This window comes from Hylobates moloch, unplaced genomic scaffold (assembly GCF_009828535.3).
Source record: "Hylobates moloch isolate HMO894 unplaced genomic scaffold, HMol_V3 SCAFFOLD_21, whole genome shotgun sequence".
Lineage (NCBI taxonomy): Eukaryota > Metazoa > Chordata > Mammalia > Primates > Hylobatidae > Hylobates > Hylobates moloch.
In genome coordinates this window covers 14,162,595-14,178,725 of record NW_026652296.1, presented here as the reverse complement: position 1 = coordinate 14,178,725, position 16,131 = coordinate 14,162,595, and the positions used below count along the sequence as shown (strand labels likewise).

The 16,131-nt window shown below is 44.3% G+C and overlaps 1 protein-coding gene across 1 annotated transcript in view; it reads right to left on the bottom strand.

The window, feature by feature from the left end:
- SLC13A3 (solute carrier family 13 member 3) overlaps nt 1-16,131 on the bottom strand; it is a 94,542-nt gene that overhangs the window by 47,997 nt on the left and 30,414 nt on the right. Inside the window, exons 2-3 of the mRNA XM_032142190.2 lie at nt 7,811-8,076; nt 4,793-4,956 (exon numbers count right to left, since the gene is read on the bottom strand). Coding sequence (XP_031998081.2) covers nt 4,793-4,956; nt 7,811-8,076 — 430 coding nt within the window. The remainder of the gene's footprint in view (nt 1-4,792; nt 4,957-7,810; nt 8,077-16,131) is intronic.

The following is a 16,131-nucleotide window of genomic DNA, read 5'->3' as shown; positions in this document are numbered from 1 at the left end:
GGATCAAGAGGACCCAATGGGTCAGTGGCAGAGTCAGGATTATACCCAGAACTTTGGATCTCCCATCCCCTGAACCTCGGTCCATCTCCAAGGCACCCACCTGGCACTTCAGCAGGTCTGACGTGAAACTGATAACTCTAGTCTAGCCTCCCTGGTATGACTAAGATGTTCTTAAAATTTAAAGGAAGAGGGCCCTCAGGAAAGAGTTCTTGTGTCAGATTAGGTAAACAGCACCCAGGGAAGGTCAAAAGCCCCCAAGTTAAGCAGGTTTATGTCCATTTACTCATTTAGCACTCATGTCAGCCTAGGTAGTAAGGATTATTATCCCCATTTTAGGTTTGAGGAAACTGAGGCATAGAACAGTTAGTTCAATGGTCTATTTGTATATTCATTAATTCTACACATTTATTGAACATCTACTATATACCAACAGTGTCTTAGGTGCACAAGACTGCAACAGTGAAGATTCACCACAATGAGACAGACTGATAGGCCCTTCATGGAGCTTGGAGTCTATGGAGAAGACAGATTATAAACCAGGAAGCAAATCAATCCCACTCAAGTAGGAAGGGAAACACCAAGGTGGATTGAGGTAGAAGGTCTCATTACCTGTGCCTCCAATGCCTGGAAGTCTCATAGGTAGTTTTTAATACAACTGCCATATATTAACCACTTCCTGTGTACCTGGCTCTCGTTTCTCATGTAAGAGGCAGTGTCCTCGTTTTATAGATGAGGAAAGTTGCAGAAGTTTGGTTAGCATATGGATGAGGACAATGCTTCGCCTAACATTAAAGACCCTTGTGTTGTAAAGGGTGGCATCCTGGGCCTTCCTATAAAAGAAAGATGTAGATGGCAAGCTAACTTTATATGGACAGAGAGAAGGAAGGGAAAGAGTTTAGATTCAAAAGCCAGGTGGAGGGCCAGACGTGGTAGCTCACGGCTGTAAGCCCAGTGCTTTGGGAGGCCAAGGCTAGAGGATCACTTGAGCCCGGGAGTTTGAGGCTGCAGGGAGCTGATTGCACCACTGCACTCCAGCCTAGGAGACAGAGGAAGACCCTGTCTCTAAAAAACAAAAACAAAATCCAGGTGGGCCCCTTACTGGCCAAGGAACATTGGGTCTATCGTGGCTGTGAGCTTCAGTTTTCTCGTCTGTAAAACAGGCATGCTAATAGTGCCTCCCCACAGGGCTGTGGTGGAGGACCTAATGAGAGCGTGCATGCAGGGGGACATTGGTGAAGCAATCGCTCACATGGCCCCCGGGTCCCCCAGGCAGTGCAGGGCACAGAACTGGGTAAAGGAACTGGAGAAAGGCAACAGGGCGGCCCTCCAAGTCTGAGGACCTCTGGAGTCTTACCCAGATAGCCCCACCCTGCCCTAGGTTCTGCCTCCTCTGTACCAGGCACCATGACAAGGTACTTATAAGCACAGATTCTGGATTCAGACAGAGCTCAGCAAATCACCGTGTTACTTTGGGCAAATCATTTTGCTTCTCTGAGCCTCAGTTTCCTCATCTATAAAATGGGCATCATTACCTCCTAGTACAATTATGAAGATCAGATGAGCTAATGAGTATAAAAAAATTAGCATGGTATCTGGCATGTGGTGGTTGCTCAGAAAATGAGAGCTCAGCTCACATTATGCTTATGGTTGCTGCTGGTGCCACAGATGTCCCTCATGAACCTACAGCTCCTAGGAACTTCCTTGTGCCTCTCCTAGCCCACTGGCAGAATCTCTACTCCCTCCACCCCTGTCCTTGCCTCCTGCCACCTGGTCAAAGCTCAGAACTGGATGAAAGGGAATAGCTCTCTTTGTACTGGAATTAGCCTTGTTTTAGGTCTTAGAAGCTGATCATTAACCAATTCCTGCTCCTCCCTGATCCCATAGCCTGTAAAGGTAGGTATCTATCCCAACCCCCAGGGTCCCCTCCCTTTTGACATCCTGCAGCATAGGAAAAGACTCTGGACTTCAATGCACGGCCACCACTGTGTGTGGCCTTGGGCAAGTCCCTTCCCCTTCCTGAGTCTCAGATTTTTCATTCTCATAATGAGGGACTTGGCTTTCAGTCATTTGCTTGGCCACTTTGGAAAAAGTCTCATGTGGGAGGCAGAATAATGGAGCCTGAGAATGTAGGCTCTGAAGTCAGCCAGCCTGGATTCAAAATACCAGAGCCACTGTTTGAAAACTGGGTAACGGGGGGGTGGGAGGACTCTTTTTAATTCCTTCCTCAATTTCCATTTCTCTAAATGAGGTCGAGGCTTGCTCCATCTCATTCAGATATAAGGTCCACCTAAGAGTCGTCACATAAACTAAGTGCACAGTAAATATTGGTTATTATTGCTTAGAAGCCCAGTGTACAAAATGAATAAACTGAGTCTAACTAGGGTTAAAATGGGGAAAAGGGCAGAGTCCACCCCAGGGTGACCATCAGGCAGTTCTCTTAAGGGAAACAGTTTGAAAATCAAGAAAGCCAATATTGTACAGCAGGGGTCAGCGACCTACAATATGCAGCCCCATTCCAGCCCACCACCTGTTTTTGTGTGGCCTGCCAAGTAGGAATGGCTTTTACATTTTGAAATGGTTGAAAAACATCTATAGAAGAATATTTCCTGATACAAAAATTATATGAAATTTTAATTTCAGCACCCATAAATACAATTTTTTTTGGCACATTGCCACACCTGCTGGTTTGTTTTGTCTGTGGCTGCTTTCTCACTGCAAGGGCCGCATTGAGTAGTTACAACAGAGTGGCCCACAAAAGCCTGCAGTATTTACTCTTTGGTCGTTTATAGACAAAGTTTGTTAATCCATGCTATAAAGCTTCTCTTCCCTTCCTCACGGAAGACTCTGCCCTTGCGTAGAGCTGACTCTGCCACTTTGCCAATGCTATGATCCTGAATGCATCATCTCACCTCTCCGAACTTCAGCTGTAAAGTACATATAATCATTTCTAGTGTTCAGGGCTGCCATGAAAATAAAATAAGCAGGACCCCTTAGTGTATGATAGGGAAATACTCATGTGACTCTCAGTGAGATTAACTTAGATGGTACATGGGTCAACATTTAAGTTTTAACAGACACATATTTAATTTAATTCATATTTTAAAAACTAGAACTAGCACACAAAACCTATGATTTCATGGATAATGCTTGTTGTGTTCACTGAGGTAAATGATCCAAAGCCATAGGGGCAGATCTGCCATCTATCTCTCAAGATGTGGCTCCTGTCTTTGGGTCCCAGGTGCCATCATATTCACATTCCACCCGGCAGGAAGGACAGAACCCAGAAGTTGCACACATCATTTCCACTCATATTCCATTGACCAGACTCAGTCATCTGACCAAGTCTTATCACAAGGGGAGCTTGATGTTTCAGCCTTTCCTCAGAGAGGAAAGTATTGGGTTCGATTCCTAAAAGAACAAAGGAAGAATCGATGCCGGGGTTAAACTAGCCATTTCTGCCCACATATGTATCAATTCAAATCTTCCTTTTAAAATACAGTTATGTAAATTAAAAGTAAGACATTTTAAAGTGACATGATGTGGCAGCCACTTTGCAACCATAACACCAGGGGAACCAGAGTTGCCAATGAAAAGTCGTGACGTCATTGTGCCTCTGAATTGATCCTGGACTTCTTTAACTTCACTATGTGATTTGAGAAAATCATTTGCCTCTTGGAGACTGTGTGTAGTCACCTAAACATACAATGGCTGTGTATGTTTTGTTTTATTAAGAACATAATTTCAGAGGATTGAGGGAATCAAATCCCTCCGTTCATAACACGCTATCACTATTTACTGCACAAAGCTTCTCTTTTCTATAATTGATTGGGTCTTTTTAGTCCTTTCTCTCCCCATTTCCCACTCTCGCCCTTTCCATAGCAACCATTCTGATATGTTTAATGTGTAGCTTTTCGTCATACATTTCTTACAAAATGTTTTGTCGTTCATGTGCATTTTCAGCTTACATATTGAGGTTGTATTCTAGATCTCATTCTGGTTTTTACCCCCAATCATAACTGCTCTATGAGATCCATTTATAGAAGTATATGGTTCACTAATTCTTCTCTCTTTTAAAAGCAGCATAATGCTCAATGGCATGTACCCACCGTATTTGCCTTTGCCTGTACTAGCGATAAGGCCCATGTAGCCACCAACTCCCCAAACCACAGAGAGCGCTACAGTGAATATCACTATGTGTGTTCCCTCCTGGACCTAGGGGAGAATTCCTTTGGTGTCTGGGAGCAAAACTGCTGGGTTACAGAGTATAAACACATTTAATGTGATTAAATCCTTGCACAAGATCCTTAAGAAACTCTAACCCAGTCCACATTCTTTCTAGCAGTGCATGAAAGTTCCTATGGCCCCTATTCCTGTCAACATGGGGATTCACCAGCTTTCTTATTTCTGCCTGTCTCATTGATTAAAATGTTATTGTTTCAATTTGCATTTCTTTGAGTACTGGTGATGCTGAGCATCTCTTTGAATGCTGTAAAACAAGGTTTAATTAACTTACTTCATAGAGCTGTTTTGAGAGTTAAGGGAGATAATGGATGTAAGGAGTTCAACTCACTGCTCAGTATATAGTATGTGCTTAATAAATGCAAATTTTAAACAACCAAGATACCATGATTTCTTATCTAATTATCAGTCATTGTCATAATTAAAACACTTGACACATAGTAGGTGCTTAATAAGTGTGCATGCCCTTGGCCTTCCCTAACATCCTTTGGACATCCCATTCCCACTTCCAAATCATGGTGGATTTGGACCCAATCCCTTTGCACAGCCTCACCTGTGTTCTCTTCACTCTCCTGGCTGGGGTCCTTTCGAACCTCCTTCTGGCCAAAGAGACTTTTCAGGATGGCATTGGCAATGGGAAGCATCATGGCAGTGGAGGCGGTGTTGCTCAGCCACATGGACAGGAACGAGGTGGTCACCATCATCCCCAGGATGAGCCTGCAGAGCAGATGGCATTAGAAGCACATCCAGAGCCCAGGGCCCAGGAGATTCTCTGGTCCCAGTTTGCCATCCCTGAGGAATACAATCCATCCATTTTACAGATGGAAACTTGAGACTCAAAGCAGAAACCAAATCCACTCACCAGGTTTATTTTAGATCTAAGAAAACTGTGGTTCAATGTGTTTAAGTGAACTGTCCACAGGTACCCAGGTTATAAAGACATCCCAAGCCTGACATTTTCTCTTTCTTGCCCCAAAATCCTCAGTGACACCCATTTCAGAATAAAGTTGCCAGGGCACCAAGACACTCCACTATCTTTCCCTCATGGCCTTCTCAGCTTCCTCCCCCTTTTCCCCTCCTCTTACCAGCTACCCACTGCTGAGACTCTGCTGAACTTCTCACCCGCACCCAGTGCCTTTACTCCCCTGCATCCCTGCCTTTGCTTGGTCCATTCCCACCAACAGAATCTAAGTATCAGGATTTTTTCTCTTTATGTTGAACTCTGAATCCACCTGGAATTTACTTAGATGCATAGTACAAAGTAACATGTAAATTTTTTAATAGAATAAACCAATTATCCCAACTCTCACCATTTATTGGATAATCCTTCCTTCAGATTTGGGTTTCCTTTAGATTTATTCTGTGTTTCAAAAATCTGTTTCCAGACTTGCGTCTTATTGTTTTAATTATTGTAACTTTAGAATATGTTTAAGAGCAGCCCTACTCATTATTCAAAGTCAAGCTCAAATGTGACCTCCTCCAGGAAGTTTCCCCCTACCTCCCTACCTCTCACGTGGGCTCTCACACCATGATGTGCCCCTTGGAGATCAAATTCCACTTGGCATTGGAATAAGTTCCATAGATGGAGTCTGTCCCACAGGACTGGCAGCTCCTCCAGGAGGAGGCACAGTTACAGAGCCTAGCAGAGCGGTTGGCACAGAGATGATGCTAGAAACCTAGGAGTCATCCAGAACCTTCTTTTCCTACGCCCTCCCCTGTGTCAATTTTATCACCCAAATTCCTCTCAAATCTATCCAATCTGTTCATCTCCACTGCCACCTCCTAGTCCAAGCTGCTACTGTCTCTTGTCAGGACACTCTAAATGACCTTCTAACTGGGATGTATCAGCTTCTCATGCCTGTACCCTCCTGTCTGATCTCTACAAGGCAGCTAAGAGGAATCTTTAAAAAATGCAAATCTGAAGGAAATGAGATGTATTTGAAATAAAATGCAAATCTGGCCATGTCATTCCTCAGCTTAGAACCCTTTAAAGCACAGATTTATAACTATAAGTCTATGGATATAATTCAGAACTGGATTGGGAGAAAATGCGTATCTTCATTTTGCTAACATCTAATCAAATTAAGCATTTCCTTCAGTGATAAACAGGCAACAAAGTTTAAGTGTATGAGCAGTGCCTGACGCTCTATCACCCAAAAAAAAATCCCTGACATTTTCCCTTTCTTTCTTTCTTTTTCTCTTTCTTCTTTCTGTCTTTTCTTTTCTTTCTCTCTTTCTCTCTCTCTTTTCTTTTTTTTTTTTTTTTTTGAGACAGGGTCTCACTGTTACTGAGGTTGGAGTATAGTGAGTGGCATGATCTTGGCTCACTGCAACATCCACCTCCTGGGGTAAAGCGATCCGCCCACCTCAGCTTTCTGAGTAGCTGGGATCACAGGCATGCGCCACCACGCCCAGCGAATTTTTTGTATTTTTGGTAGATACAGGGGTTTTGCCATGTTAGCCAGGCTGGTCTTGAACTCCTGGCCTCAAGTGATCCACCTGCCTCAGCCTCCCAAAGTGCTGGGATTACAGGCGTGAGCCACTGCGCCCGGCAAGATCCCTGATATTTTTATATGACATTATAATCACTGCAGACATCTTGAAATATCATCGACACTCAAAACTGCTCAACATTACGGGTGTGATTAGGCCTATCACTTGGTCTTGCCATTTGCTGTGTTAATAAAACGGTACCTACCTGTACCAGGGCACAGGTGTCTGTGTTTAAAAAAAAAAAAATCAGATAATTGCATTTTGCTGTAGTTGTTGTTTCAAACTCTGTTGTGCTTTATGCATTTAAAAACATTATTCTGGGAAGATCCTTAAGATTCACCAAATTGCCAAAGGGGTTTATGGAACAAAAAATAAGATGAAAATAACATCCCTATTTTAAAGGCCACCCAATCCTCTAAGAATAAAAGTCCAAATCCTAGCCAGAGGGCCTGAGGCTCTCTAGGGTTGTGACCGTGCCTCCCTTTCCCTTCAAGCCCATCTTCCCACATCCTCTGCATCCCCCCCACCTTCAACTCCCACCTGATCTGCATCACCTAGGCAGGTAAATAGCAAACAAGAATGCTAACAGCCAGCATTGCCTGCTCAGGTCTAGGGGATTTACCTGCATTCACTCATCTAATCCTCACTAAACTCTATGAGGCGGGTGCCACTACATCACTATTTCACAGGCAGACAGAGGTTAAGTCATTTTTCAGAGCAGGTCACCTGGGATTCAGCCCTGAGCAGTCGGGGTCAAACTGTCAGTGTGGCTCCCTCCAAAACTATGGGACTGGAATCCCTGGGGGTGGGGCCTGGGGGTCAGTATCTCATGTTCCCAGGTGATTCTTCTGCACCTTTGAGAACAGCTGCCCCTGATGGGCCTAGTGCTGTGTCTAGCATGCAGCGGGTGCTTGCTAAATAGTTGAGAAATAAATAAATAAATAAATAAATAAATAAATAGTGGGAACCGATGAGTTTCTTGGCCTGGACTAGTAAGCCAAGAAGAGCAGGTACAGGCTCCAGAGGTGTGGTCCCTCTGCCTCTCCGCTGTAGGGCTGGAACCATTACCTGTTCTTACCTGGCCGGCTGGACTCCAACAAGCAACAGGATCTTGAGGGCGATTCGCCGGTGCAGGTTCCACTCCTCAATGGCGCTGGCCATGATCAGGCCACTGAGGAAGAGGAAGTTTGTGTCCAGGAAGTACTGGGGGCAGACCTTGTTGGAGGGCAAGATGCCCATGAAGGGGAAGAGGACGATGGGCAGCAGCGCCGTCACTGAGAGCGGCAGGGCCTCCGTGCACCAGTACACCGCCATGAGCAGGATGACAAACAAGCAGCGGCCTTCCTGCAGGAGGAGATGCATGCTCAGAGGGTCAGCGGGGCTCGGGGCAGAAGGGGAAGGAGGCCCAGGGCTCAGGGCAGAGGGGGAAGGAGGCCCGGGCTGGGGGCAGAGGGTGAAGGAGGCCGGCCTGCAGCAGGGCCTGCCCCAGCTTGTTCTCAGGGCAGCAGTGGAGCAGGTGTGTGCCTAAGGCGTTGACTTAAAGCAGGTGGCATCACCTTTCTAAGCCTCATTGTGCTCAATTATAAAATGAGGGAGCTATTTTGGTTCACCTCATAGGACTGTTTGAGAATGAAATGAAATACATTGTTGTCTTAGAGATAAAGATGAGAATGAAAATAGTTTACTTGATAGAGGATCCCAAGAGGTTCTGGAAGGACAGTGGGGAAGTGAAACAGAAGGAACCCAATCCAGAGAGTGTCCCATGAGAAGGTTACCACCGTGGACACCTGGATCTCAATTCTGATGGGGACAGGGCAGACCATGCTTCAGTGTATGTCCCATGAGAAGGTTACCACTGTGGACACCTGGATCTCAATTCTGATGGGGACAGGGCAGACCATGCTTCAGTGTATGTCCCATGAGAAGGTTACCACTGTAGACACCTGACGCTCAGTTCTGATGGGGAACCCTGGGGCCAGGGCAAATCAGGCCTTAGAATTGTCTCAACTGGAGGCAAGGAAGTTGGAGCATTTATCTGCCAACTCGTGGCCATCATTGGTTGAGGGCTAATACTGGGAGCATTAACTTTCAGCACTTCCGGCATCCTTATGTGCAGACTGAGCATGCTCCTGCAGCCGGAGGAAATGCTCCCACAGACCAGCTCAGAGGCAGTAAGAAGCTACTGGTGTGTGCGGAAATGGTGAGCACCAGTGGGGATGTGGAGGGGGGACAGGGAGCAACTGCCACATCCTTACACGGTACTTAGCACAATGCCTAACATATGATGCATACTCCATAAACAATAACAATAGCTGACATCTGTTGGGCTATTAAGTACCAGGTGCTATTTATTCCTAACAAAATCCCAGTGAAGTAGGTATGATTATTATCCCCATTTGATGGATTAGGAAACTGAGGTGCAAAGAGGTCGTTAGCAAGGTAATGGCTGTGCAGACCAGGGTAGACCAAGGCAATCTACCTCCATAGCCAGACCTTCATACAAGTGCCCTGCTGCTTTTCTCAGCTAAATATTAGAACCAATGAAAGGCAGACAAAGTAATTTAAATCTAATCAGTGGTTGCCAGGGCCAGGGTGGAAGGTCTATGTTGTGGGGGCATAGGTAGGGGTTGCAGAGGAGCACAGGAAACTTTTGGGGGGGATTGGAGTGGTAGCTACATTGGGGCACATTTGCCAAAACCTGTAACTACACACCTGTTCTCATAATGAGAGTGATAATGACAATGACTTCACATCTGCTGCATCTGTGTCCCACAGGATTCGTAATACTTAATGTCCTATTATTCGCATGATCACCGTTGGAATGAAACTATTCCTGCCCTGCCCTTGCTTTCTTATGTCCTCTCAAGGCAATGATCTTGCATATTCTAGGAAACATGAACTTTTTCTTGGATTTGGTCCTGTCTGGAGCCATCTTATGGCTCTTACTTCCTACTTATAGTAAGTTTTGTTAACTTTATTCCATGTCCATAGGACATCAAACAGAGCACCATCCTAAGAGCCACCCTCATAGAACATATCCTCAGTGAAACAGGACAGGTATCAGGTTACGTGGGGGACACTATGATTACTTAATCCGTCTTACAGGGAGGCCAGGGAGGGACCACGGAGACCCATCAGACAGCTGTGGCAACAATCCAGGCAAAAGACACCGGCCACTAGGGCCCATTGCCGGCAGTTGTAGGTAGTGAGAAGTAGTTGAATTCTTGATCTATTTCCAAGATCACATCTGACAGTTTGGCCGATAGATCTGTTGTGATATGTGAGGCAAAGAGAGAAACCAAGGGCAATTCCAAGTTGTTGGTCTCAGCAGTGGGAAGGTGGGGTTGTCATTTACTGAGATGGGGGAGACACACTGTCAGCAATTTCCATACCTTGAAAAACACATCCCGAGACTCTGCTTAACACACCCTACATTGGAAAATGTCCAGATTCCCAAGTCCTTTAGCTTTTCTATCAGTGCTCACATTCACTCACGAAATTTGTAGATGTGCAAAAAGTCTCCCGCAGGGAGAATTTCTGTACAGCGCATCCTATTTTCCTATTGACTTAAGATACATTGTTTTAGAGAAAAAATTAAATAAGCTGCCATAGTTAATATAAAGTTATCCTTCAGGATACCTAAAATTTATTTTCTGGGGGCCAGAGAAGAACAACTGTAAAACAAATTAACTCAACTTGGAATGAATATCCCAAGAACCCAGGTTATTGGACACACACACTAAAGGTTGAAAGCAAAAGGAATAATACAGAATCAAACTCCACAACCAAAAATTCTCTAAGTTTTGATTTGTCATCATCCTTTCAGTTTCTCAAATCAGGCGGATCCTGCATCTCAGAGGTAAGATATCTTTGAGAATCACAAGACCAGAGTCCATAAATACTTATAACCCCCAGCCCTTTGTTCAAGCAAAATTGTATGTTGAATCTCAATATATAAAACAGAAAAACTCTGAATGTAAAAAATCAGAGAAAAAGGCATCTTCTGGAGAAGTGAGATAAAGAGCTGTCAGTGGGCTTCTCTGTTCTCTCCCTCCCTTCCACCTATCCTGGCAGCCCCTAAACTTCCCCGATTTGGGGACTCAATGGCAGATCATCAGATCATCACCAAGCCCCTATCATTTCCCTGGCTCTACAGATGTGGAGACTGGGACCAGAGAGGGGAAGAGTGAGTCAGCAGGTGGGTGTCAGAGCTGTTTCCAGAACCCCAAAGCTCCCCCAACAAGAAGCTGAGACCCTTTTGTGGAAAAGCCTCAATGTGTGCTTGGAGCCAAAGGGCATCATCCCAGAATTCCACAGAGATAAGAGGGCAGGCCCGTCCCGGGTATATAGTACAGCAAACAGGGATGTGGGGAAGCAGTGGCACAATAAACAGCACCCTGTTTAGAGAAGCTCTTGGAATCCCAACATTCTGCCTACAGAGCTTTAGTAACCACCTGGGGAGCCAGCGTACCCAAGGCTTCAGACTTGGCCAAGGCTGCCTCAGGCTTCTTAGGCTGGGAACCTGAATATCAGCTGGGAACAATCGGTTTCCACAGCTCAGAGAGCCAAAGAGGCCTTCCTGAAGACACACAACTTTGGAGAGATGGAGCCACCTCTCCTCTTGAGTCTTGGCTCCCGGTACAAAAGCAGCATGAAACCCTGTCTCCAGCCCCTTATCCTGCTTCATGTTCTTTTATGTAACCGGTTACCACCTGAAAGCAGATTTTATAGCTCTGTATGTTTTCTCCTCTATTAGAATGCAAGCTCTAGGAGAGCAGGGATTGTGTTCCCAGTGCCAAGAACAGTTCCTGGCACATTGTAGGCACTCAAAATATCTGTTGAATGATGAATACATGCTTCTACAACTTAGAGAAAAAGCTTGATCCAAGCTATCATTCATTCATCCATCCATTTAGCAAACTTTATTCCTGACCACATGCTATGCCCTGGGCTGGAAGCTAGTACAAGGAAAACGACTAAGACATAGTCTCTAAATTTTTAACAAGCAAATCTGGCCACACCAATCAATAAACAGTTCTTAGTCAGGTACCTATAGTCCCAGGTCCTTGGGAGGCTTAGGAAAGATGATTGCTTGAGGCCAGGAGTTCAAGTCCAGCCTGGGCAACACAGTGAAACCTGGTCTCTGAAAACCAAACAAAAAAAAACTACAGGGCTTCTCAAACCCAAATCACCTTCCCAGGCTCTTTCTGCCAAATATCCCTCAAACAACGGATGTGTGTTGGTAAATGTTGAACAACTGGCTTTCTGAAAAACTAGTGTGTGTGTGCATGTGTGTGTGTGTGGGTGTGGGTGTGTGTGTGTATGTATTAAGGTCTGTATTTAATAACTGGCTATTAGAATTCCTAAAAATTTGACAATCACATTTCCCAAGCCAGCATAAGCTAGCTGCAGCACACCACTGTGGGCCTCCAGGCAGAAGAACATTCATGTATCACGCCCCGGGCCAGGAAATCTGCATCACATTCTGCACAAAACTGACTTTCTTCCACCCATGCTTGGTATCCTGCTCCACAATGAATTCATGCTTTTAAAAATATACAATTACTTTCTATCAAATCTTCCTGCTGACCCAGGAAGGAATGCCCCATGTATCCTGTTCTGTGTACCACTTGCCAGACCAACAGGTATCCCAATTTGTAAATATGAGTCCTTGGTGGAGATTATAATCTCAAATTCCCACAGAAGCCCAGACATACCATAAAGGAACTCTTGGACCCCTTCAGCCAATCCTCATCTTTGTGTTTTGAAAACGATATGACTATAAGACGTTTCACTTTCATCTTAGGTCTATTATGAGACACCTACACTCCTAGACTGTAGTACACCCCTCTGCTTGGCATTCAAGGTTTGGTGCCTAGCCCATCTTTGGTCCTAGATTCCTAGACTGTAATCCACCCCTCTACCTGGCATTCAAGGTTTGGTGCCTAGCCCATCCCTGGTTCATCTGCTTCCACTGCTCAAGGAGACAGACATGAAGACAAATCATTCACCTCCCAGAGAGACAAGTGCTAAAACAGAGTTTAAGACAGTGAGCTATGGAGCAAAGGTGAAAGGGAGCTGTGTCAGGGGTCTGAGAAGGGCAGACACCTCAGCACCTCCTTGCTATGGTCTCAGTGTTTCTGTCCCTCCAGATTCATACATGGAATCCTCATCCCCATTGTAGTGGTAATAAGAGGCAGGGACTTTGGGAGGTGATTAGGTCATGAGGGCTCTGCCCTCACTAATAGGATTAGTTTCCTCATAAAAGGGGCTTAAGAGCCTTCCTTCTGCCATGTAAGGACACAGCAATAAGGCACTGTCTTTGAAGCAAAGAGCAAGGCCCCACCAGGCACTGAATCTGCCAGTGCCTTGTTCTTGAACTTCACAGCCCCCAGAACTGTAAGCAATATATTTCTATTGTTTAACTATTACCCAGTCTAAGATATTTTGTTATAGTAGCCCAAATGGACTAAGACAGTCCTCCATCTCTCCCTTCAGTGCCCACCATTCCTGTTCACACCAGTGACATCTTCAGATTTCTCCAGTTTTAGAAGCACACTTGGCCAAGACTGCCAAGAAATAACACTCCAGGAGTAGCTCCCAGCCACGAAGTTCAGTTGCCTTTCAGTGGGATAACTGAGGCATGTGGAATACCATTTCCCAGAAGTCCCCAGTAAGGCTGAGTCCCTGCTGCTGGTAGTAACCTCTTCATTGACACACTTGTATTTCTTCCATGCTCTTCACTGTTTCCCTTCTCCACTGCCCCCAAATTCCTTGCAATCAAATTGTTGTCTCAGGGTCCTTCTGAAGACCCGATCTAAGACAGAAGGCTTCTCAGAGAGCGTGGCATCTTTTTGAGCTAGGATTTGAGAGGTGTTTGGCACAGAGAAGGAGAGGGACTGCCTTCTTGCCTATGCTGGAAGCCTCTTTTGTATTTGAGTCAAAAAAAGGCCCATATTATCCAGCTGGATTTGGGGTTTATCTGAGCCAAACCCAGTTGAGAGAGGTCCCAGGCATGATCTGATACAAGAGAGTCCAAGCCCTGTCATTAGAGCCTGAGTGTTTAGGTCTCTCCTCTCCATCTGCACTGCCCTTGACTAAGGTCAAACTTCATCAGCTTTCACTGAGACTATTTCTCAACCTTTGCATTTGTCTTCATGAATCCTCCACATAAGCAGTCAAAGGAATACTTCTAAAATGCACTTCAGATTATGTCGCTCCCCTGCTCAAACACCTCCTCTGGCTCCCCATGGCCCCCAGACTCACAGTCATGGCATTCAAAGCTTATCAATGTGTCTCAGTACAGGCTTCCCACATTCCCCACTTTCTCTGTTCTCTTGGACACAGTTCTCTCAGCAGTCTACACTGCTTGTCATTCTCTGGGCCTTTGCACATGCTTTTCCTTTTGCCAGGAACATTCTTCTGCTTCTTCATCTAGTGAATTATGACTCATCTTGTAAAGGCCATTTTTATCCTGTGACCCCCACCCTAAAGTCCTGGTCAGTTCCAATATCTATGCTCTCACAGCTCGGTTCACAGAAGAGCAGAACAGCACAGCGGTTAAGAACATGGGCTTGTTGCAAGACTTCCTGGATTTGAACTATAGCTTGACTACACCATGACTTTTGTGACCTTGGATAGGTGACTTAATGTCTCTGTGATTCAAGTTTCTGTCATCTGCAACTCAGACTCCTGACTAAAACACTCACCTTCTCCATCCTCCTAACAATAAATAATACCTGACATTTTAATAGAACTTAATGTGTGTGCTTTCATCCTTGCTATTGCAAAATTCAGAATATCTCTGTCACACAGTGATGGAAAAAATAAGAACTAACATTTATTGGATGTTACTATGTGCCTGGGACTGTTCTAAGTATGTCATATCTATTCAAAAAATAAGAACTAACATTTATTGGATGTTACTATGTGCCTGGGACTGTTCTAAGTATGTTATATCTATTCGTTCATTAAACAACCTTATGAAAGGAAGGTTAGTATTATTTTCATTTACATTTAGCAAATGAGAAAATTGAGGCACAGAGAGGTTAAGACAAGGGATCTTCAAAAAGTTCATGAAAAATATGTATTATTTAAAAACTATGCATGAATTTCAAATTTTTGCACCAAAATAAACTCATACTAACTTATTATCACGTCTGAACAGAATCTAGTTTGAGGCACTAAAAAGGATAGTTCGAAAACGGCCCCTATCAGAGCAACATGAATTCTGCTAAAATTGAAGCAAAAACAAATATCAAATTGATGGCAAAGTTTAGATGGAAGAACAATGAAATAATTGACACTTTATGAACAGTTTATGGGGACAATGCTCCAAAGAAATTCTAGTTTACAACTGGATAATTTGTTTTAGAAGGGATGAGACTATGTTGAAGATGAAGCCTGCAGTGGCAGAGCATCCACATGGATCTGCAAGGAAAAAAAAATTAATCTTGCTCATGCCCTAATTGAAAGGGACTAACAATTAACAGCAGAAACAATAGCCAACACCACAGACATCTCAATTGGTTCAGCATACACAATTCTGACTGGAAAATTAAAGCTGGGCAAACTTTCCACTTGATGGGTACCAAGACCGCTGCGCCAAGATCAGCCGTAGACAAGAGCAGAACAGTCAATGGAAATTTTAAACAAATGGGATCAAGATCCTGAAGCATTTCTTCTAAGAATTGTAACAGGAGATGAAACATGGCTTTGCCAGTACAATCCTGAAGACAAAGCACAATCAAGGCAATGGCCATCAAGAGTTGGAAGTGGTCCGGTAAAAGCAATAGCGAACTGGTCAAGAGCAAAGGTCATGGCAACATTTGGGGGGGATGCTCAAGGCGTTTTCCTTGTTGACTTTCTGGAGGGCCAAGGAACAATAACATCTGCTCATTATGAGAGTTTTATGAGGGTTAGCCAAAGCTTTAGCAGAAAAATGCTAGGGAAAGCTTCCCCAGAGAGTCCTTCACCACAGCAATGCTCCTGCTCCTTCCTCTCATCAAACAAGGACAGTTTTGTGAGAGTTTTAATGGGAAATCATTAGGCTTCTGTCTTATGGTCCTGATTTGGCTTCTTCTGACTTCTTTTTGTTCCTAATCTTTAAAAATCTTTAAAGAGCACCCATTTTTCTTCAGTTAATAATGTAAAAAAAGATGACATTGACATGGTTAAATTCCCCAGACTCTTAGTTTCTTAATGATGGATTAAATAGCTGGTATCATCATTACAAAAGTGTCTATAACTTGATGGAGCTTATGTTGAGAAACGAAGTTTGTATTTTTATTTTTGTCTTTTAATTCCATTTTTTCATGAACTTTTTGAAGTCCTCTCATCTTATTGATGGTTCTGGAATTAAAAAAGTTGTGGCTCCAAATCCAGGAAAATACATTGAGT